The sequence below is a fragment of the Melospiza georgiana genome, chromosome 5 (genome assembly GCF_028018845.1).
Source record: "Melospiza georgiana isolate bMelGeo1 chromosome 5, bMelGeo1.pri, whole genome shotgun sequence".
Classification (NCBI taxonomy): Eukaryota; Metazoa; Chordata; class Aves; order Passeriformes; family Passerellidae; genus Melospiza; species Melospiza georgiana.
In genome coordinates, this window is record NC_080434.1 from 32,590,409 (window position 1) to 32,614,136 (window position 23,728).

General features: G+C 43.5%; 1 protein-coding gene across 26 annotated transcripts in view; it reads right to left on the reverse strand.

Annotated features, from left to right (window-relative positions):
• The window catches only part of ANK2 (ankyrin 2), a 274,320-nt gene that overhangs the window by 130,871 nt on the left and 119,721 nt on the right, over positions 1-23,728 (reverse strand). For 8 of the 26 annotated variants that reach the window (XM_058023867.1, XM_058023870.1, XM_058023865.1 and 5 more), the window contains exons 1-2: positions 19,123-19,209; positions 18,595-19,016 (exon numbers count right to left, since the gene is read on the reverse strand). The exons of 9 other annotated variants lie outside the window; for them this stretch is intronic. In XM_058023867.1, coding sequence (XP_057879850.1) covers positions 18,595-18,717 — 123 coding nt within the window. In that variant the 5' untranslated portion in view covers positions 18,718-19,016; positions 19,123-19,209. Of the gene's footprint in view, positions 1-18,594; positions 19,057-19,122; positions 19,210-23,728 lie in introns of those variants that run through there. 9 more of the 26 variants (XM_058023881.1, XM_058023875.1, XM_058023874.1 and 6 more) reach the window with 6 other exon arrangements.

Genomic DNA, 23,728 nt, shown 5'->3' on the forward strand with positions numbered 1-23,728 from the left:
CCAAACAAAACAAAAGGGAAAAGATAGTTGAGAATCAATTTTCAAACATGACCAGCTGGGGACAGCAGAGGCAGAAGGGACAAAGCGTCTGCAGATACCAAAGCCCTGTAGAATATACCACCCTGCACACCCAAGCCTAGCAGAGCTGGGCATCTGTTTAAAAACCTTAAGCCCCAAATTCCTCAGAAACAGAGAGATCCTCAAAGAATTGCAACAACCAGCCAACTCTTTTCCCTTCGAGTTTCAATCCATAGCCAGTATGGCAGCCCACATCAGCAGGCAGCTCTCCATGGCAGCCAATTGATTCCCACCCAGTTCCCCTCCACAGCAGCACCAGTTATGATTCAAGAGACCCAGCTCCCCCCAGCCCCCCACTATTGATGGGGTTCTCCTTTTTGTTAATTATCCTGAGTAGATTTTAAGGGGCTCTGTAATTGTCTCTTGCTGATGAATGCTCCAGGAAGGATCACCTCAGGTGCAGTGATGGATACATGCTGGATAGACACTTGCACAGAATAGTTAAATTGTTGCTTTTGCCCTTTTGACATGTTTGCCAGCACTTGGCAACTGTTCCAGAATGTTTGTGCAAGGCTCACTTGCCCATAATTAGCTGGTAACGAGTTCCTTCAGCTCTTCCAAATCACCACCCGTGACAATAAAAAGGTGTGTACACACTGCCAGAACTTCTTAATTTAGTCATCAAAATAAAAGGATGGAAGAAGGAGTCCCACTAAATGCTTGACTGGACCAAAGTTCATCTAGCCAAGGTTCCAACATAAACTGGAACTACAAATCTCTGGATAGAGCAAGCTATTTAATATGCAAATAACTTACTGGAAAACATAAGGCACCACTCCAGGGAGAAGGTGGAAAACTTGAGTAAGAGGCATTCCTGGGAAATGCTGCTTGTGGAAAGCAACAATCTGTGAAGCCATCAGAGGGAGAACAGTGGAGAAGCTTCCTGCCAGAGTCTTTCAACAATATTACTGTTGTTTGTCCAAGTGCCCCAAGACTGTAGGGCAAATTGCTCAGAAAGCGAACACGTTCATGTCCTGCCAGACCCAGGGCATGGTATCCTAACACAGTGCATGTTGGAGGGAAGCCTGTGTGGGGGAACATGGTGCTGTGTCTCTGCATTCCCATGCTCCTGGCTGTCTTGGTAGGGCTGCAAACCCACCCCAGGCAGCAGCAGTGAGGAAACCAAACCCAGCCCTCCTCAGCACCCCAAGAGACCTTTTCACAGCACTAACTCCAAACCTCAATTACTCCCTGACCTAGGAAACCTTCAGAAATTGAATTTAAAGGGTCTGCAAGAAAGAGAGCACAGTATCCCATGTATTGAAGAACTGGTGCTAAGGCAGGGTCCCTCTTTTCCCCCCAAATGGGGAAAACATTCTGCTCTGAGTGTTTCTAAGCCTGCAGCATTTATGATTGTCAGCTTTAGGGCAACACAAACCAATAAAGCCCTCAGCAAACTTTTGGGAATTGCAACTTTCCCAAAGATTCTCACAGTAAATGTTGCAATGGCTTGATACTCTCAGTTTGTTACTACTGGCCATCAAAAAAAAGCAGTGTGCTACAAACCTGCTGCTTTGCAGTGACTTGCAGAATCCCAGCCAAGACCCCAAAGACCAACAAGTGAAATCCAAGCTGCAAGCTCATCTCCAGAGGGAGACTTCATTTGTTGGGATACCATTCCACATCCCAGGAATGGCACGGCTTAAGTATTGTAAGATAAAACATGACTAAGGACAGTCTCACACACACCCAGGTAGGCAGCAACAGAAGATAAACTGCTCTGCTGTCAGGATAAATGTTTCTTTATCTTTTTTTTTTTTTTTTTTTTTTTTTTTTTTTAACCATTACTAGTAAAAGGGAGAAAAAAAAAAAAAAAAAAAACAACCAAAAACCCAGCAAAAATGTAGAGAGAAGAGTTTCAAGTATCAAGGCAAATAACAATTGTTAGCAACATAAATCCTCACTTTTATTATTGTTAAGTCTCTCCCCAGAGAGCCATTCCCCATGACACTTGTATGGTTAAATATAGTAATTAAAAAAAAAAAAAAAAAGAGAGAGAGAGAGACAGAGAAAAGAGACTGCACTGGGACCTATATACTTCTAGATCCCCTGAACTTTGAAATGATTTGAAGTCTTTCACTCCTGGGGATTTTTCTATGGGAAGGTCAAGTACAACACAGCTCACTTGCCTCTAGCAATTATTTTGGGTCAGATCTTGAGCTCATGTAGACAAACTCTGATGAGTCATGATTTCATATCATTTATGTCCACCTTTATGCTTTACAACAATGTTACTGATGAGATCACTATTTCCCAAAAATTCAGCCTTTTCTTCCTCTGGTTACAGAGACCACAATAAGCAATTCCCAAAGCCTAAGCAGCCTTTACAAAGGGGCCATTGTCTGCTCCAGAGAACCTAGCAAAAAAAAAATCCTCTTTGACTTAAATATTTTGAGTACAATCAATTGCAAAAATCTATTTTGTGCCATTTATAGAAGACTTGCTCTGCTGTTGATGGTGAATCATTTGACACGTTAAGCCTAATGATCCTCTCTGGACAGCTCTTAATCCAAGTGGCACCCTATATATTTTAGCCACTATGAAAAAAAGGAATGAGATAACCTGAGATTTAATCACTGCAGCTACAGATCCTGTTGGCACTGGAACCTACAGTTCCTGAAAAAAATCTTTCATGGATAGGAAAGTATGAAATAAATACAAAAAGGCACCTGAGCCTCCAGCACTGCACAGATAAAACACATCCTTACTTTACAGATACAGGAGCTTTTGGATGACAGGTGTGGCACAAGAAGGCAAAAACAACCCCAGATTTCACAGAGATGCCCTCGCAGGAGTTTATGTATCACCTATTTTTCTGACAAAAATTGCAGCTGATATTTATTTTCTCTCTCAGCCTTCGTTCCACCTCATGGGCAATGAAAGGCACACGTTAACACAGAACACTGAGCAACACAAGGGAAATCTTACAGGCATTGTTCCCTAATCACTAAAAATCAATGCACAGAGAAACATTCAACATTAGCCTGAGAGTAAAGGGTTAAGATGCAGTTCTGGGCCACCCATGTCAACATAGCTATAAAGTAAATTATTGCTTCTCATGCCCAAAATAGCTTTTTTGCTCATTTCAACAGAACTAAGGCATTCTTTGAATATTTCATGGTTGTTATACCCTCCTGTGGCACTAAGCTCTAATTGGTGGCTATTTGTATCAGTCTAAATCTAAACCAAATCTCTGGCCCTTTATTAGCTCTGATTTTTCTTCCTTAACACAGACCAGATACTAATTCTGCCTCTAACCATCTTGTAGGATATAGCAAAGCTATCACATTCTGAATTTGGAATATGAAGTAAAGCCTCAATTCTCCAAGAAAGTAACTCAGTTTTCTCTTCTCAATACATCAGCAGGAGCTCACTGCTGATTCTGAAAAACCCAAGTCTCCTAAGCTCTTGTTGCTGAAATGCAGAGGCTTCTGAAGTTCTCACTTCTGTTGGACTTCTTATGAGTTTGACACAACTTTCAAAATTAAATATTGCCTATTTTAATATACAATCAGTTTGTGGGGGGACCACATATTTCATGTATAACATATAAAAGACAGTTAGCCTCATATACATAAGAATACAATGTATAAAGTTTGCCATGTGTTGCATCTTTTCCTTTACTGTAGCTTAACAGAATCAATTAATTCAATGAGGAATGAAATATCAATTAAATTAATTGAAATATCAGTTAAATATGTAATTTTTCCTTTGCTAAAGAGCACATTCTCAGGAATTCTCAAAGAATTGCGTACTTTTGGTTAGTATTGTGCCCCAACTTGAGCTTTTCCTCACCCATTGTACCAATGGCTGTTGTCATGGTGCATCATTGATGGTAAATGATACAAAGTGGTTCTTCACAGGTTCTTAAGCGAAAAGACAGAGTTCATTTACTTGGTTTCTGTGTTATTTTGCACCTTGTGCCTGTCTGTTATCTTGGGGCCCATTAAAAACATCTGTTAGAAATGAGAGTTGCTATAATTCACACTAGAAAATCATTATATCTTGAATATTTGCTTTAATGACTTGCTCTTGATGGTTAAACTAGAAACATAAAGAGAATATTTGTGCCACTGAAAATAAACTAAACCTAATGCCCCAATTCCCATACCAATCTGAGTTAATGCATACTGATCTAGGTACAGGTGCACACACACACTGAATATACCTGTACCAATGCTTAAAACAACCTGGCCATGCCTAGTGCACCCACATTTAGTTGAAGTGCAGCCATAAAACTGCAATTTTTCTATTATTCAATATCATATCCATGTTTTATGTGCTCAGCTAATGGCACTGTCAGCTACTTGGGAAAACAAAACAGAATGCAGCATTACTGACTCCGAGTCTCTGCCTTTAACAAGGCTCTGGTACAGATGAACACACATCCACTTTGGAGCAAGCTCCAAAGGCTTCATCTGCCCAATTTTTGAAGAAAGAGTGAGTCATGAAAGGAAAAAATTATCTGCTCTATTCGTCACATGTCAACAAACAGTACTTGAAAGCTTGGGTTTGTATCACTCCTGTCTAATATTTTGCCTTTTCCCGCACTGACAGAGTTGCAGTAGATGATAAATAAAAGATTCCAATCTTCCAAAAGCAATTCCCTCTGATCAAAAGGGTTCTAACAGAGTACAATCAAGAATTTTTGTTTCTGTAAGCAAGCAATTTGTGCCTTATAGTGACATACATCATCCAAACGAGGGCCAGAATAGCATGAAAAACAAATAAGTCTGCTGAGCAAGAGACTGAACTTCATTATCACAGTCACACACGCAGTTCTAAATAGACAATTTGAGATCTTGTGATTGAAAACACACCTTCACATCCGTTATCAACTACTTAAGGCCTGCCACCCTGGGGAAAAAACCAAATCACCTCCATAAAGTTGATAGAAGCACCAAAGGTCATCGGGAAGAGCACATAGTCTGCAAACAAATCTGCATCAAATTCTGCTGTAGTTCTGAATAACGAATAAATTAGGAATTGGGAGATTATGACCAATTGACAAAGCAAGTGCTTGGGCACTTTAGTCTCTCAGGGTTGTTAAAACCGGCAGTGCCTAAAAACTAGAGAGACCCAAGAAAGGCACAATGACAAAACTGAGCCATTTATCTGCAGAGAAATCCTAAGAATGCTGTAAAACTTTCTCCAGCTGCCATTCCTAAGTCATAATATTGCCAGATGCACAATAATGGTGCACATCCTATGGCTGCTAAACATGAGGCAAAGTAACCAAGGTTTTAATAACTTCACATTCTTATGAGAAATAAACACATAAGAAAGAGCTAATCAAATAAACATTAGCTTTTAGATAAAATATTGGAAAATTCAGGGAAGCATGGAACAGAACAACACCTTCCACCAAAAAAAAATCCCACAAACTTTTGAAGTCAAAGAGGAGGACCTTCACATGTTGTCTGCAGTTCTCAGTAGCAGCCAGCAGATGGGATTCACACAACAACTGCCCTCAGGGACACAAGCCCAGATTTAAACTGCACTGGAAACAGGAGTTATCCCTTCTCAATCTGGTACCTCTGAACTGACAACTAATGAACAACACTCATCTGGCTTGCCTGCAAGCCATAAGTATGGAAAGGAACATGCTGCGTGAACAGATCCACACAGAAAAACTGGTTTCTTTCAAAACCCAACAATGCAATTTTAAGAAAAGCATAATTACATAAGAACCAAAATTAGGTGTGAGTAAGGTCCATTAAAGGAGCTCAGTTAAAACAGACAAACCAGCAAAAATCCCAAACATACATAAACCCACAGATTAACTGCCAGCAAGAAACACAAAAATTTACTAAATAATCTTGCATTTACTTGCATCAAAAATGTACTAAATATTCTTTCCAAATTTTCAATGGCAAGAAAAGGGCTACAGCATTTATTGGAAATTTTATGCTAAATTATAACTGTAACATTTGATCATTACCAAATACATTATGCTACTGAATTCTCCTATATACCCTACAGTGTCCCAGGCACTGAGAGAGAACCCTTGGCCATGACCACTTCCCCACCCATCCTTAACAAAGTCTCAGGACTTTGTGCCCAAGACAGGCAGGAGAACTCAAGTAAGCAGCAGAGAATGACATCCCTCAGGCCATCCAGCCTCTTCCAGCTGGGAGTACCTTTTCCCATCTGCATTACCTCTTGCCAGCCCCACTCTGTCTCTGTTACAGCTCATTTATTTGGCCTCCATGGCCCCACATCAAAAATTGGCCCCAAGGCAGTGACAAGATGGAAAATAGGTCAGAACCTCCACAAACCACTCCCTTCTCCAACACCTTTTCTCAATACTGGATTTCCATCTTTCCTCTCTGACAGCATCTTCCCAAGACCAACTGGACAGAAATATGTAAAATTTCAATGACATGGAATGGAAAATTCATTTACTTCCTATTAGGTAATAGGCAAGATCAGAAATAGATTCCAATCTATCCCAACCTGCCTCCTGTTAACCTTCCTTTGTCAGAGCAGCACCTTCTCCTACAACCTGTCTGGGCTGAGAAGTCCCATGGACTTCTTTAAGTGCTCATCAACAGAAAAAATAACTCTATACTGCTCCTCAGTCTGTACTACAGTAAATAAGTACTTTTAAAAACAGGGAAGAGGAACCAAGATTCCCATCTCATTGGAATCAACTCCCTATTTTGTAGAATGTAGCACTAAACTTATTCTTTCCTACCAACTTGTAGCTTCAGAACTCAATCCAGATGATCTGTCAGAACAACAGCAAAGTAAGCTCTGTATTTGAGATACAAGTGCCTTTAAAGCAGTCATATGACAATGCAATCCAACACTGATGAAGTGAAAGAGTACATGCAAAATTTCAGCCTGAACTCATGAAGGCAGCCACTGATCAAGCCCCACATCTCAGGACTTCATCAGATTGAGTAAAAATAATCTGAATTTGCAATTTACACTCAGAATGAGTAAAAATAATGGGGGGTAGGGGAAAGGAATTTGTAAGCTAAACAATAGACAAACTCCCAAGATAAGTAAAAGCACATCTATTAAGCAATGATGCTCTAAAATAAAGCAATTTTGTATAATAAAATACTTGAAGAGGCTACCATTTCCCAGGCCAGATGAATATTAAGTGAAAGACCTCAGGTCCTATGTGGGAGCTCCAAAAGTCCTGCTGCACTCACAGTGACAAACGAAATTCTTTATTACTGCAGAGATGACTCATTTGTGGGGAGATATCAACACCCCAGGGGAAGCAGCTGTCTGATTAGATGAGTATTTGTCTATTCTTATCCATTCTCCATGAGGCTGCTCTAGCACCCACTGAAGTGAGCCTGGCCTTGGCCTTTGGATCACAGTAGGATCAGTTTATCCCAGGCCAGGAGGTCCTCCCTCACTGCTCCAACTCCCTCCAGCACTAAAGAACAGTCAAGGATGAAAATCCAAGTAAATAAACCCCATGGCAGATCTGTCAGCCAGATTCTCTACAAGCCACAGCCTCATTGATCAGCCACAGAATCATGGAGTAATTTAGGATGGACAAGATCCAAGTGTTCCCCCAGCACTGCCAAGGCGCCACTAATCCATGTTCCCAAGTGCCACATCCACACATTTTTTAAACCCCTCCAGGGATGGTGACACCACCACTGCCCTGGCAGTCTGTTCCAGGGTCTGACAACTCCTGCATGGCAAAACTTGGACTCTTTCTTGCCTGATCAGCAACCACCACCTGATGCTGCACTGTCTTTGCACAGCAGGAAAGCACTTATTTTTAATTTTTTAACACTTTCACAAATATCCAAGACAAAGACCCTGATGCCCTGAAGCAACACTTGGGAAGGGAAGACTTTTGTTCATTCTCTGACCCTGTTTTTCACTAACAGGGGTCTCCTACCTCCACAATCTCTGAGGAGATTAAAGTTCCACCAAGCTTCTGTATTAATAATCTCAAGGCATTACTCCTAGTCCCATATATTAAGAAGTAATGGGAGATTACAGGATAAAATAGACAGCAAAACATATTGCAGATAGTCCTTACAGAACTGAAAGGATCATAGATTGGAACAATCTCAATTGCTGCAAATGACTGTCAAAAGTTAAACCAGAGAAGAATATTTAGAACTTCTGTTCAGATGGGCTAGAATGCACTAGATGCTTTGCAAGGAAGCATGCTTGCTCTGCAAAGGGCACATGGGCATCTTGAGTTCCAGCTGTTGGGAAAAACCACCTTCATTTTACCCCTCTGCCTTTGCAGATTTGTCTCCAATTGCATTTGGGATTTTCCAGTGCTTTCTGCTTCTCTATTTATTTTAATCATTATTTTTAGATGGGTATTAAATTTATAAATAGTGCCAGAACACCAAGGTTCTCCTCGTGCCAACAACGGGGTGATTTGAACAGGAGGGGTCACAGAACCTAAGAATTACGTAAAGAACATTTTGGACCTCAAGGTACATTTGCGTGACATTATTTCCCACCATACATAATCTGTCCTTCAATCACAGAGCTGTATTACAGAAAGTGCACACATGTTTAAAAATTACATTGGAAAATATAAATCACTAAGATGGTTATGTAATAGGAGGTGAATTATCTCCTGGCTGAAATCATCTGGAAAAAACCTAAATCTCCTGAAATGATTGGCAAATCTTTCAGGGTTAACTTATATTAAGAGTTAAGGTTATAATATATGGTGTTATAAAACCAAGTGCTCCTTTATAACCTTTAATTACAGTTCCCTATCTATAAATTATCCTTCTCCATCTCAAACACCTCTTCCAGAAGGAGGCTGCTTCCTCTCAAGCCTTCTGCTTTTGTATCATTAAGCTTGCACATTGAAGTTGGTTTAAAAAGGATAAAATACTCCTTCCTGTCTTTCACACTTCTGGGTAAATGATCATTATTACAACTATGCAGAGACTACAACATAATGATGGTTTATTGCCCAAAATAATGGAATGTGTGTTGCTAAACCCAGCCAGATGATGGCTATAAAGAGAAAACCGGTGTTAATTAACCTTTACAACCACCTGCATATTCAGCAGCTGTAGCACGACTGGTTCCTCCTAAGCTGCCCTCAGACAATTTCCTTCACTTCTCTGCTTTAATGAATTCCCAAGCACTGCTCAGAGCAAACCCACCAAGGCTGGTGGCAGGGCTCTGTTCCAGGGCTGCAGGGACAAATGGAACTGGGAGGGACACGGAGCCCTGTGCTGGCTCTGCAGGGCAATGCATCCCACCTGCCCGCCCACCGGCACTGCAGTGCCACCCCGCAGGCACCGGGAGCATCAGCAACCCCCAAACCACACAGGTCCAGTGCTGGGCTTCCTTAGAAACCCGGGGAAGGCAGCCAAGCACGTACTTCCTTAGGCTTGGGAGAACTCGTGCTGCAATGCAGAGCTGGCTCTGGGCACAGCTATTAATTATTTCTGCTTTCACTTCTTTGGGAAAGCTTTTCCAGGGCCTCATCACTCACCAGGCTAACAGCCTGCACCACTTGAGGGTGCACAGAGCTGTGTTGAAGCACCCAGCTAACACCTGCATCCCAGGAAAGGAGAGGTTAGTACATCAATTATTACCAAAGGAGTGCCTGAGTGGTTTGTCTACCATTCAGACAGTACTGCAGGCTTTGTGCTGTCCTCACCCAGAAAAGAAAGGAAAAAAATACAACCTGGGGGATTTTTCATGATCCTAAAAATACCCCTGGTGCAGACAGTGGCCAGTGGCTGCAGCTGCCATTTGCCAAGCCCAGCTGGGCTGTGGGGGCAGTGGGGGATGGCTGGATTCTCCCAAGAAAACACAGCAGCAGCATGGAGAATATAGCACACGTCTCATCTAGTTGCTATGGAGTCTCCTTGCATTTCCTCAGGAAAATTTAACTATGATACAGCAGTTGCACTGACCAGTCAAAATAGTTTTTTTAATCTGTATCACTTTTTGTCTCCAGCAAATGTCAAATTTTGCAAAACAAATCCATGCTCATGAAAGCCACCCTGCTCTGCACATAGCAGCTTGCCTTGGCAATTTAAGGCTCACATCAGCATTTTAGATTTTATTCAATTCATCCTGCTAAGTCATTCCACACCAAATTCATCCTGCTAAGTCATTCCACACTACCAAAACACTTTCCACATAAGCTTTTCCACAAACAAGATAAAGAGAAATAGGTATAATTTGGAAAACTACTGATTTTCCTTTTGCTGTTATATAAAGTTTTAAGGTTTTAATGTATATCATGCAAGAGTGTTATTTCAATAGCAAGGGGAAACAGCTTCACACTGAATGAGGGCAGGACCAGATAGAATAACTGGGAGAAATCCTCTCCTATGAGGGTGGGGAGGTTCTGGCACAGGTCACCCAGAGAAGCTGTGGCTGCCCTATCCCTGGCAGTGTCCAAGGCCAGGTTGAATGGGGCCCTGAGCACCCTGGTCCAGTGGAAGGTGCCCCTGCTCATGGCAGGGAGTGGAATGAGATGGGCTTTAAGGACCCTTCTGACCCAAACCCTTCTGTGATTCCCTGACTCCCAGCAGTAACTAAATAGAGCTGATATTAAATCCATGGACACCCTTGTGGAGAGGCTAAAACAGAGATAACTTGCACTGTTACCTGAATTAACTAAGCAGAACTGAGTCTCCCTGGCCTAGGAATATGGATGGCAGCAACAAATATTTTTCTTTGGGTAGCTTTGATGTCCAGCACCCTGTTCATCAGCAAAAATAGAAAAGGTTTGCTGAGCTTAACTATTCTCCACTCACGTATGGGGGCCTTTTGGCATATCTTAGTTACTGCCTCCTCTTGCTCCAGCAGTGAGACTAAAATCAACACAATGCATGTGATTTCATCCTCTCTGCTGCACTGGTGCCTTTAAAAAGAAATGAAACCAGGGAACAAGAAGGCCCCAGTGGGTCCAGGCAGTCCCCAGTAAATCATGGCCTGAGCAGCGAGGCACAAAGTGGCTTTTGTCTGCTCCAGTCTCCTGTTGCACCAGCCTCACTGGTTTTGAGCAGTGACATGTCTCTGTTAGACATCCTGCCATAGCACAGGCCAGAAATAGTAAATAATTTAAAATAAGCTTAAATTATTCAACCTAAAACAGCTTAGAAAGGCTTGTAATTATGGTTCTATCGGCTGAAATAATCTTCTATCAGCCTGGGGAAATAGGAGTTACACTCATTTTGGGTGAACACCACTAGTCAATGCTGCCTTATTTCACATACAGGAGGCAGATCTAAATTATCAGGGCAAAAGAAAGCCACACCCCTCTTTAGGTCATGTACAAGAGCAGCATCCCATTAATATTTGCTAAATATGAAGCACTGTGAGTTTTTCCTGACCCAGACAATCAGTTTCACTGGGCTATTTGAGAGCACAGGCAAACAGGGTAACTTAAAATCTTGTGTTACTTCTCTCCCCTTCCTCCTTCTGCTCATTCTTATCCTATCTTCATCAGAAAAGGATTCTGCTGGAGGACAAAAAACTGACCTTAAACAGAAATGTGTACTCTGAAGTCTACTTAGGCTCACCCCCAAAATGTCTCTTTTCCAAAGCCCTAAGCAGCTAATGAACCTGTTAGATTTTGGGGAGGTTAACATGCTAAATCCTTCATTAGCATAAACAAATAGAAGGTAATTACAGACATTTTTTTTAATTGCAGCCTTTGTTTTCAGTCACTTATAAAAGGGCAGCTAGCAATTAATCTGTATCGATCTGTACGTCGAAGGCCTTAGCATAGAAATGAGCATTAACATGGTTTTGAAGCAACTCTGAAAAACTATAAGCAACACACTAAATATATTTACAATACATGGGACTTCCACAAACAATTCCCAAGGGAAAACCCTTGAACAGCACCACCTGTGTGAACCACCTGAAATTCACTTAATTACATTCCCCAGATTTCAGTAATTCCTATTATATGCTCCAATACTACATATAACTGTGTCACAATGGGGAATATCTAAACCTACCTGGACAGCTCCATGGAGTGAGCAGGGGAAAAAAGTTGATTTTTGCTGTCTAAGGCTAAAAAGACAGGTTGCTAACAGGCACATTCATCAGGATGTATGGAAGAGCTCATCAGATGTTCAAACAAAACTACCAGTACCATGAGTGCACAAAGGAGCTGCACCCAGAGAACAGGAATTCTTTTTTACACAACCTGAGAGTAGCACCTTCATTCCCAAAAAGTAACCCAGAAGATGTTTTGTGAGCAGAGCCAGGTCATAAAGTGTGACAATCCATCAGCCTGCCAGCTGTAGTGTGTGGCACCATCTCAGGAAGGAGGTGGTGCCTGAATGGCAGCACTCCTGCTCCCACCCTCTGCATGCACTATAGATTGGCAATACATCCCCCAGGCATGGCTCCAGCTTTCCCCATTAAACTATCAACCCAGAGCTCATATGCTGCTCTCACTTCAGGTGCCAAACTTTCCCCAGGAGTTCAGTGGAAAAGCCTGAGGGACTAAATTACAGAAGCCAGATTTCAAAAACTTGACACTTCACAGTTTAACATCTGACATCCTCATTAAACATTTTTTTAATTGCTTAACACAAAGCTGCCCAAACATCACATAATAATTCTTCCAGTGGTGCAGGAAAAGTAATGAATTTAAAGGACACAAAACATTTCACAAGGAGGTCAACAAATCCATCCCCAAAGCAAGAAAAGTTTATCATGGATGATTTCCTACAACGCAAATGCTTTCCTACAATTTCCTACAGTGCAAATGCTCTCTCAACTTCTTTTAATCATTCATGCTAAGTTAAATTTGCAGAGACAGGATAGGTGGACAGTTACTGTAGGCAGGTGGTGACATTTCTCCTCTCTCTCGGTTGCTCTTTTAAAAGCTCAGCAGAAGTTCTTTTCACTGATAAAGACAAAGGGAGAGATGGAAACTTGGGCATTTTGGACACTTTCATAACTTTTTAAAAACAATCACATAATGAGTTAATGCTGCTATAAAATCCAAAGCGTCTGCCATGACACTGGACTGCACCCACAAGCTTTACAATGCAAAGGGATTTAGCATTCCAGGAACACATTTTCCTCCTCCTGCATCCAGTGTCTCACACAATAGAGCTGACAGACCCTGTTAATCTTTTCCCCAGTACTCCAGATATGGATTAATTCAACTTAAACTTCTGAAGAGGCACAGTCACCCACAATACCAAAACCACATTGAGATAAATTATCTGTGTTTTGAAATACTGCCTACATATGATTTATTAAGATTGAATAAATCTTGTGTTTCAAAAATTACCAAGGAAATTAACTGAAATACCACATATAAATCAAGGAATGATTAGACAACAACATAAAGGTTAGCAAATTTAAACTTGAAAATTGCTCATTTCCCATCAGAAGCGAGGGAATTGGAGATCATCAATCTTGCTTCTCTTCAGAACACCGTGTATTTGTGCCCATGCACATCACACCCCTCAAACAGGATATGGAGAAAATGAAGGAGCAAGTCCCAATCTATTCTGAAGTGCAATGTCATCCAAAGAAGCTCCACTTCACAAGGAAGCAAACCAGCAAGGTATTATTTTCATGCCCAGAAATAGCTCCACAAGGAAAATATTAGCTTGAGATACAGAAGGAAAATGCTCAAAGGGCATCAGGAATAGGCACCTCCTACGCAAACACTCCATCACTCCATTACAAAACACCAAAACGGTTTTTTTTCATGGCTGGAGAGGCATTTGAAACATCTAGAAACTCCAGTGAATCACAGAGACGTTTGCCAAGGCAACGAACACAAAACTGAACAGACAAGACATATTCAGTGCTAAGGAAAGAACAGCGGGTTAAAGCTGCAGTGAACCTTGAAAGCTCCAGCACACAGAGGTCAAGCAGTGAGAAACTCTTTCCCTTCCTTATCCTGACACGAACTCCACAGGGATCCCACAGCAGGTTCACACCAGGTGAGATAGTGGCTGGCATCCATGAACCACACAAGAGTGTCCAAGAGCAAAGAACTGGCTCTCTGCATGACTTCCTCCTCCTCAGAATGCCTTTTTCTAGCACACCAAGCACTCCTTAGTGCTCCAAATCCTCTTTCCTCACTGAACTCTGGCCCTTTCCAAAGGGATGAACTGTGGGGCTGCTGGCCTCGGTGCAGAGCCCATGTACCCAATAACAAACACCCACCCTCCCTGCCAAAGATGTGCTTGAAATTCAAGTGGGCCTGGATTTAAGACAAATCTGACAACATTTTCTAGAATGTGAGAAGTCTCTTATTTTCTTCTTTTGTGAGAAAGGAGATGGTAATATGAAACAATGTCTGCTGTTGAGGTAAAACAAAGCAAACTCATTTCCTGTCTCCTGCATCTCCATAATGGAAAGCACTTAGTGGATGTTGACTCTTCCCCACACACACTGGAATTCTGCAAGCAGCAGAATCCCTCCATCCTTGTCTTTCTGCAGGTATTGTCCAGCAGTAGCTCTCTGTGAGCTTCAGCTGTGCTTAGGGTGTCAAGGGAAGGACAAAATTCACCTGATGCCATTGGTTCTCAATCTCTTTTAGCAAACAGTGATGGATATTCCAGATGCTGTGGAACATTTTATGCTAAGAAGGCTGCACTCATGAATCTGGCCTGAAAAAAGGTATAAAAGTTATTTAAACCTTTTTAAAATACTAAATAGAGACCCAACTACTGCCAGTACAGACCAGATGTCAAACTGTCCTCATGACTGATGGCAAAATGGTAGCAGTCATAAGCTAACCACATCTATAACATTCAAAAACCAGTTTCATTTGTAAGTAGAATCCATTTTTATAACAGGCTTTTTCTTTGGGATTTATGTGGGTTTTCAAAAATCTTTTCCACACTTGTCACATGCAGAAACAGGAAGCTGTGTCTGCTTTGAGAAGTACTTTAGACAGGGAGAAGCAAGCATGTGTTACATAGAGCCAGGGGCTAGGCAGCTGGATTCCCAGGCTGTAATTCCAGCTTGGCTGCTGACTCAGTGAGTGACCGTCACAGAACCACCCCAGTTCCCTTGCCTCACTCTGCAAAGGGTGAGCCACAGCCAGCTCTCTCCAAAGGCATGAAGAGGCCAGTGGAGCTGGGCCTTATGTATCCTGGATTTAGGCAAAATGGAATTAAATTGCCATAAAATCCATATATTTGAAGCTGCTCACCTGCTGTGCTATTACCTGGTTTTTAATGTTCTTGACACATTTGGGTACCCATATAATTATTCAGAAGGTGGGGGGCTGTTTACATACACGTTTGCACCAGTACCCTTACACACTGCAAGAAAAGGTCAGACCTGCATAGAAGGGAAAATTTCCAACTTGGATGCAAGATAAGTAGAGCTATCTCTTGTCAACTGGTTTTTAAAATCAAATGAGTCAATCTCAAAAAGAACACAAGAGAAAGTCTTCAGTGTGCAAACTCCTTTTCCCAGTTTTTGAGCATGGAATTATTCTGTTCATCCTTAAAGAACCACTAAGGCTGGCCAAGAGAGGATGTGAGCAGCTCGCTGATCCTGCTGGCCAGGGGCCTGTGAGGGCCTGGGGCTACATCAGGCAGCAGCTGTGACAACATCTCAGAACGTTCTGGTCCCAGCCAGCTGCAGCCAGTTTGCAGTGCTGCTCCCAGACAGGTGATGGTCACATGGCAAAACACTCAAGAGGCAGAGGAATAACGAGCCCACGCCCTGCAGCATCCCTGGGAGCCTAGAGAAGCGTGGCATGGTACTAACAGATGCCCAGCATCCTGCCAGAGTGGAAGAGCTAAAGCCATGGCCCTTCATTTATCCTCTTTTGCATAATCAGGATGTTCCAGGGACACAGGAAAAGTTTCTATCATGAGGCCAAACGAGCGCTTCGTGCACTCAGCACGTATCCAAGTGAGGGTTGGGAAAGACAGCCCACAGCACCTGACACATTCCCCCACTCCAATGATCCCACCACAAACAAAATGGATCTCCATTGTAGAGAAAATCCACTCACTGCAGTGTAAGGCCTTTCAAACAAATCACAAAGTTGGAACCAGATTCCCCAACCAGAAACACTGCAAGTGCTGAGAGCAATCAAAAATATATTCATTTGCATTTTGCCTCTCACGGACCTGCACACCTAATTTGTTCCTAGCCTCCATTTTCCAAGAAAGTCAACAAGAACTGGGAGGGCCCTTACTAGGAGATAATCCCATTTCACAGTAAAACCATTTATTGCTCTTCAGGAATTAAAGTGACAGACACATAAATATCTCACAGATACGTACCTCACTTCAACTGATGATTAAATAAAAAGACTGTACGTAGCAAATATTCTCTATGTGGGTTGGTATGTGTGATGGGTGTGCATACAAACCCACATTTCTGCTCTACACCCTGCACAGCACGGGCATGTACAGATACAGACATAAACAACTCATGGCTGTGCTGCTGTGTGCCTCCTGCAGCAGCAGCAGCAGCAGGATGGAAAAGCCCAGGCTGACCCACCCCCGACCATCTGACTGAAGGCAAGTTTAGGGTGCAGCCAGGCACTTGTTTATGTAACAGCAAGGTACAGCCGCAGTAGAAGGCAGCCAGGAGCAGGGGTGGAATATTAAAAAGGAGGAAAGGCACAGAGCACTGGAGTGTTCCCTGTGTTTCCTAAGCAAAGCCTGCTGGTGATCCCTGGATCCAGCAATCTGGTGAGGAGCCTGCATCAGCACACACGGTTACCAAAAGGGATGTGGCCTGAGCCTGCCTGCTGGCAGCCAGGGATATGCTGCACTCTGGGAACAGGAGGGGCAGCATTAATTCCATCCAGTTTTAATTAAAGCAGTCCAACAGGCATTGCAATCAAACACGTTGAGGAAATAGGACTTGTGACAATCGGGAAAAACAACGCACGCTGCAATTAAGTAACTGAGATGGGTGCTGGGAAGACAGGAAAAAAAGCCCTTCCAGCAAGGACATCTACACATTAAGCACATTTTTTAAAAAGGCTGTTTTTGCAGAGGATTCCACAATCAAAAATGTAATCACAAAAACTACCTTATGCTGCAGTGCCCCATTTAAGGGATTAGGAGAGTAATCACAATCTGCTCCAAGCAGCCCTGCCCAGCATCCAGACACTGCATCCATGAGAAATGACATTCCTGGTTTTCATAAAGACAATTTGGATGTGACTTAATGAACTCAAAGTGAGCATTTGAAAAGTCATGGAGATCACACCCAGAGGTCCCAAAGGCATCAAATGGCCTTTGTCATTTTATTTAAGCCATGCAGTTCAGAATACAAAAAAACCTTAAGACTGAATGCAAAACAAATTCAAAACTGCCCAGGTATGCCAAGGGAGCAGATGGCTTCTGAATTCTAGAGATCTGCCAAAAGAATCTGTAAATTCAAACATTACATGGCTGAATTCTAGGCATTTATTCTCACAGATATCTGTGTTTACATGCAATGTAGCAGAAAGGGGAGAGGGGAGGGGGGGAATTGCCTCTTGATATTTTCCCTTCCAGAGAAATTCACAAAGAATGGATAAAAACGCAGTGTCAGGGAATGGGTTAATGCATATCACAAGCCACAGAATCCAGAGATGGAAGGAAAGAAACAGCAATGAGAAAGCATTAACACAGGCACTCCCCATGTATCACACTCCTAAAGCTGAGATTAACAGAACCTTCATTTTAGTATTTTCGCCACTATTGTATTTTTTGTGTCCTTGGAAACTATAGAGTGATTGGGCAAACAAATCATCTCTATTGATTTTCTTATTGTTCTCTATTTTTTCATCCCAAGACAATGAGAGATATTCCCTCTAACACAGAAGGAAAACAACAATTAATTATAAAACATGAGAAACCTCTCCAAAATCAGAACCATCTAAAGAGCTATACCTTAAGAAAACTAGAAATTGCCATCAGTAACAGAGGCAAACCCGTCAGATTGCAGACTTGTGTGTCAGGCCCTGCCTAGACAAATATACCTGCAATGTGCAGTGTAAATACACTGAATCACAGCGGCAAGCCCCGAATCCTTTTTCTGACACCCAAAAACTGCAACACAGCTCAGCTGATGCTCCCAGCACCCCAAGGCGGGTCCTACACAGAGCACTGAGCACTGCTGAGGAGGTGGGAAGTGGAACTAAAAATGGGAAATGGGGGAGAAATGCTGTTGTGAAGCAGAGAAATGCACCTTGGCACTGCAAAGCACAAGCACAGCCACCTCCCTGCCTGGAGAACTTCTCCAGATCAGCCAGGGGCTTGGAGCACCTGGCTGGGAACGATGGCAGGGAGCTCCAGGCCTTCTGGGATGAAGGGAAAGTGGAGATACCAGCGTGCCATCTTTATGTGCATGTTCCCTGCATGACTGTGGGCTGCCATGGCTGGCGGCACTTTAATCTCACTGCAGATGGGCTAAGACCACAGCAGGGTTCCGAGGAGATGGGAAGGGATGCAAAAGGGAAATGTGATGGGAAAGGTCTGGAAAATGAAGGGGAGAGCATTGCATATGGCAGCGAACACCTGTCAAGTGCTGCACAGACAGAGGAAGGGTGGGGGGAAAGGAAGAAGGGGGCTGGTTTCCCCCTCATACCTTGCGTTTCCGATCAGCCCTAGAGATTTTCCGCTGCCTTTTCCTTTCCTTCTCAAGGTTTCTCTCCCTCTCTTCGATTTCAGACTCCCGAACTTTTTTAATGGAAGCGGCCGCATGAGCCATTTTGGCGAGGAGAAGCCCAGCCCCAAGGAAGCTGTCCCCAGCACACGCGGCTATCCAGGTGATTTATTTTTTCCGCAAGGGCACTGGCTGCGAGCCACAAGTTCACGGCGTAATCCACTCTTCCTCCTCGGGCAGCCCAGGAAAGGTCACGGCTCTGCCCCAGCCCCTGCAGCACCCATGGCTGGGGAGCAGCAGAGCCGTGGCCAGCACGCAGGGTGCCAAAGTGCCCGCAGCCACACACACGCGAGCAGCCAGAAAATCCCTCCTAGCAGGCTGCAAGCCCTTCAGCTTGGCGGTGCCTGCAAGAGAAGGCGGGCTTCAGACTCAGCTGGGAAGGAAGAAAAAAAAAAAAAACAACAGGGAGGGGAAAAAAAAAGGAAAAGAAAAATCGGCCTTTAAACACACATCACCAAATTGGGAAGGTCTTTTGGGATTCCTCCAGAGAGACTGCGTCTTCTGTCTGGGAGGAGGGCTTCACTTCAGCATCCCCAGCGAGAGGGGGAGGGGGCAGCTCCCGTCAGTTCTCACATCGCCTTCACGCAGGGTGAGAAGAAAATGGTGCAGTCTGACTTACTGACTTGCTGCTGCTGCCACCGGCTGTGCCGGAGCCCGGCACACGCCTTGCTGCTCCCCTCCTCCTCCTCACGATCCTCCCTCACTGCCGAGGCGGTCCGTAGGAAGCCGGGAGGGAAATGCGCGGGGCTGGGAGAGCCCAGGCTCAGCCTGCTCACCTGCAGGCAGTGGGAGAGACGCCTGGAAAGGGCTGGCAGTGCTCAAATCCTCATTGTGCCTCTCTGCAGCCACGTGAGGCTGCATCAAGAGAGCTGCATTCAGCAGCGAGGAGGGACAGCACAGAGCACGCAGCGTAATCTGGGCTCAGCCTGCCCCGCTCGGCTCAACCCCACCAAAGGAAAAATAATGCCAGGGGTGCTGCTTGTTGTTTTTCAACCCCAAAAGCTGCTCTCAGGCACTTCCTAAAACAGCTTCTGACGGCCTGCCTTGAAGATGGACACTGCTTGTACCTGCAGACCAGCAGCGACCAAGAGAGACAGTGACAATATGTCTCTACTTAGTCACTCCCGTTCCCCAAATATCATTCGGGTATGGAACACCAATTACTGGCACTAATATCCAAGACAGATGGGTCTGTCATTTCCTCATTGCTTAACGCCTGGCTAAACCAGCACATCAAAGTTCTGCCCCCGCCTGCTCGGGTAACTCTTATCACTATCAACATCAAGCTTTTATTCATCAAAACAGGCCCCGGGTAGATCAAAAGAGGCTTTGCATTGGTTGCTAGCAGACAACCGATCCCACTCCACTCCCTCCAGCACCACTGCTCCAGCCTCTTCAGGCAGGTGCTGAGGGGGAGGCAGGATGGGACTCCCCAATGCAGCAGAGCCGTCTGCATCCCTGGCTTAGTCACCACCCCAGAGCCACAGGGATGCAGCAGCTCACTGACACCAGCACTAAACCCCACCAAACCAAAGAAACAATTCCCTGAGTCAAGCTCCCCCCTGCAATACATCCCCTGACTTCAGGGTACTGTACTGAATGGTCCCTAGAGCCATGCACCATGAATTCCTGTGTAACATAGTCCCACCACAAGTGACAGACATCCTGAGAGCTCCTCATGTGACAGCAGCTCATAGATCAGCCTGAACTCCCCCCTCACACTGCCCTCTACTACCCCACAGAACTTGGTGGTCCCCAGTTCATGTGAAGCAGGATCACTGATTGTCACCATGGAACTAAGTCTCATTGATGAGTTCTATAGTTACTATAAGGTTTCATTTTAAAAATATCACAGACAAAATTTTCACAAAGGATTACATATGAAAACTACAGAGCACTATAAAAGCATCTTTAAAACAGGGATCTATTTTGCATTTGAGCCAGTGATCTGTGCGTTCAATCCAAAACACATTTCCCTAGTGGAAGGAGGCATGGGATAGGGCAGGAAGTGTCAGCCAAGCTTTTTCTGGCTCCTCTGTTCGTACAGGCTTTCTCCCAGTAGTTCCATTTGTAGAAAACTAGGCTACACAAAGCTATGGCTAAAACACAAGTGGCTGCAGTAACAGCCACCACAGCACTGAGACACGTGGAGGCAGCCGTGGGAATAGAATAAGGGGGAAGATTGGGATCCCTGATAGGACTCTGGCATGCCTTGTCCTCTTCACATTGTATGAACCTCACAGGTACCATCACTTGCAAACCAGAAATTAACAGCTGGTAGTGTAGAACTGAACTTTCCTGATATCTTTCCAACCTCTTAATGGGATCTTAAACAATAAGTTTAAAAATAAGACCAAATCACAAGCCACCACACTTAAAAACCCCAGATTAGGATTTCCCCAGACCATGGTTCAAGGTGTCTAAGCCACTAAAAGTTTAAATCCTGCTACATAGTCCACACAGTAGGGTTTGATACACAGGAGGGTTTATGGCAGTCATTATTATCAAACAATTTGTCATCTTTTGATGATTGATACACACAGGCTCATCACCTCAGTATCAAATTATTATTCTTTCAGAAAACTTGCCTACAAGTTAACCAAGGACTTGATGTACCTTCTAACCCAGGCCACACAAGAGAAAAACATCAGACACTGGAACTGAACAACTGGTGCCCAGTAAAATTAAATAAGATAGCAAATATTCTTTTAGGATTACTGGCAAAGAAGAACTTCAGGGCAGCTCTATGAGTTCACTACTATGTACCACAAACATTTCCTCCCTAACCTTAAAGAGACATAAAAATATGGAAGGAAAGGAAAAAAAAGTTACTTTTGATAGATTATTTTGGAAAGAGTATATCTTGTCTGGGGAGAAGAACATAAAGTATCAATATTTGACACAGCTTATGTCCCTGCTGCAGGAAAGAAATATTCTTAGACATATTTTCCTGAAAAAAAAAAAAAAAAAGGAACCGGCTTATCATCGCATTATGGATAGAGATCCTAAGATAAACAAATTCTTCTGCAGACATCAGTCTGAAGATTACATTTTCAAGTAAAAATGGAGACTGAGCAATTTCCCCTAAACATAGAAAACGTATTGTGGAGGTGCTACATGAGAAGAGCAGAACATACAGCGATGCTGTCACAAACCATGTGTGGGAGGGGAGTGGGAGAGTGGGCAGATGCACAATAACAGAAGAACACAGCTCCAGAAAAAGGGTGGGTTTTCTCTGAAATGCATGTGTCATCCTCAGCTCAGGATGTAGAAATACAGAACTCGTGAGATTCAACAAATTCCCATTTGGGATAACAAAGCCCATAAGGTTTCAGCATGTCCAGAGCCCTGTGTGATCTGGGAGCAGCCTCCAAGTGATAAACCTCACTAAGAGATCTCCCCCTTCTTGAGACACCAAGATGGGGATGCTGCACTGGGGTTCCAGCTCCTGTCTGCCTGTTCACAAGCTGGCATTAAGCATCAGCTTCCTGACCTGATGTGCTGATTTCACAGTCCTCAGGTTCTGTTCTCTGGCCTGCCCCACCAGCTGAGACACTCAGGGCTGGCACTGCAGGGCTGCCATGGCCACAGCTGTGACCAGCACTAGGCTTCACCTGCCAGCTTTCAGGCAGACAGACTGGGTTTGCTGAGCAAATCAGTATTTGCAGTCTATAAAAACCTAGTGGGTGAAACCCAGCAGTAATTGAGTACAAAAAGAGAGGATGTACACAAGTGATTCTCTCCCCTGAAGCATATCCACTGTCAGGGGTCCAGCTCACAAAAACGAGCTTCTCTCCACATAAATCATGTGGGTAGTGCAAAAACAAAGTTAAAACCAAGCCTGGGAGCCATGCTGAGGAAGTGTGACTCCAAGTTGTTCCCAAACATGCAGAAAAAAAGGGAGGCATTGATGGAGTGGGGAAAGCTTCATAGCCAGAATGGAGACTGCTGTTTCCAGTTCTAAGATCTAGAATATTCAGGAAACTGCCTGGAAATCAAAACCAGTTTCAAACAGCTAAAAGTTGGAAAAGGCTGTCCTAGGCAATAGTTGGCCAGGATGAAAACTGGACAACTCAGTATTTTGTCTATTGTCATGGCAAACCCATTTGGACAAGGCAGGCTATAATTCTCTAAGGGAACTAGGCCCCCTCCAAAGCAATGCCCTGTGTAAGTTGTACACAATACTGCACAGGTGCACGCACAAGGTATTTCACAAAATCTGCAGCAACCATCATCCCTGTTCCTACAAACTGTGCACCTATTTAAACTTCTGCTCCTTGCTGAGAGGCAGGACAGGTTAGGCCAGGCTTGGAGGTGGGCACACAGCTCTGAGTGGCCTGGAAACCAGAGAGCCCTGGCTCACTGAATTAGCTCACCTCCACCCACAAGCACAAATAAAGAACTTCCCTCTGCAACTATTTAAAAGTAATCCTAGGGATTGTGTGTATTAGCATACCCAGCCATTTCAGTACTTACAGGACTATGTTTTCCTAGAAAAGCAGCAAAGTAATCCTTGCAGAAAGTAAAAGCACAAAGCTAACTATGGAAGCACAGGCTACAGTTATAAATTGCCTCCTGTCTCACTCACTCTTTAACCTAGACCCTTAGTTATTAGTCACATACTAGTTATCCTATAGGTATGTAGTTCTAAAGGTACAATAACACTGGAAGTAAGTTAGCAAGCACATATCCATGCTGTATAGGTTTCATTTTATATTTCCTGAGAGAAAATATACTAAGGTTTAAAAAAAAGCTCGACATTCTCTCATTCTTATTTTATTTGATATGCAAAACCAATGTGGTCTTCTCAAAGTTCTGTGCTGGAAATTAGTGACACTGAACTAGAACAGAGAAGATGATATATAAAACTATGTCCTGACTTGTTCTGTACCATGAGTATATCTATTTTATTAACTGAAAAGCAAGCAATACCAAAGAAATGAAAAAAGGCAAGTTGAGGTAGGATTGGACCTAAATCAGACCAATTTTAACATCTTTCCCTTCTTTTCTGTCAGACCACCAGAGTATAGATCACAGCACTGCCACCTTTAGTGGT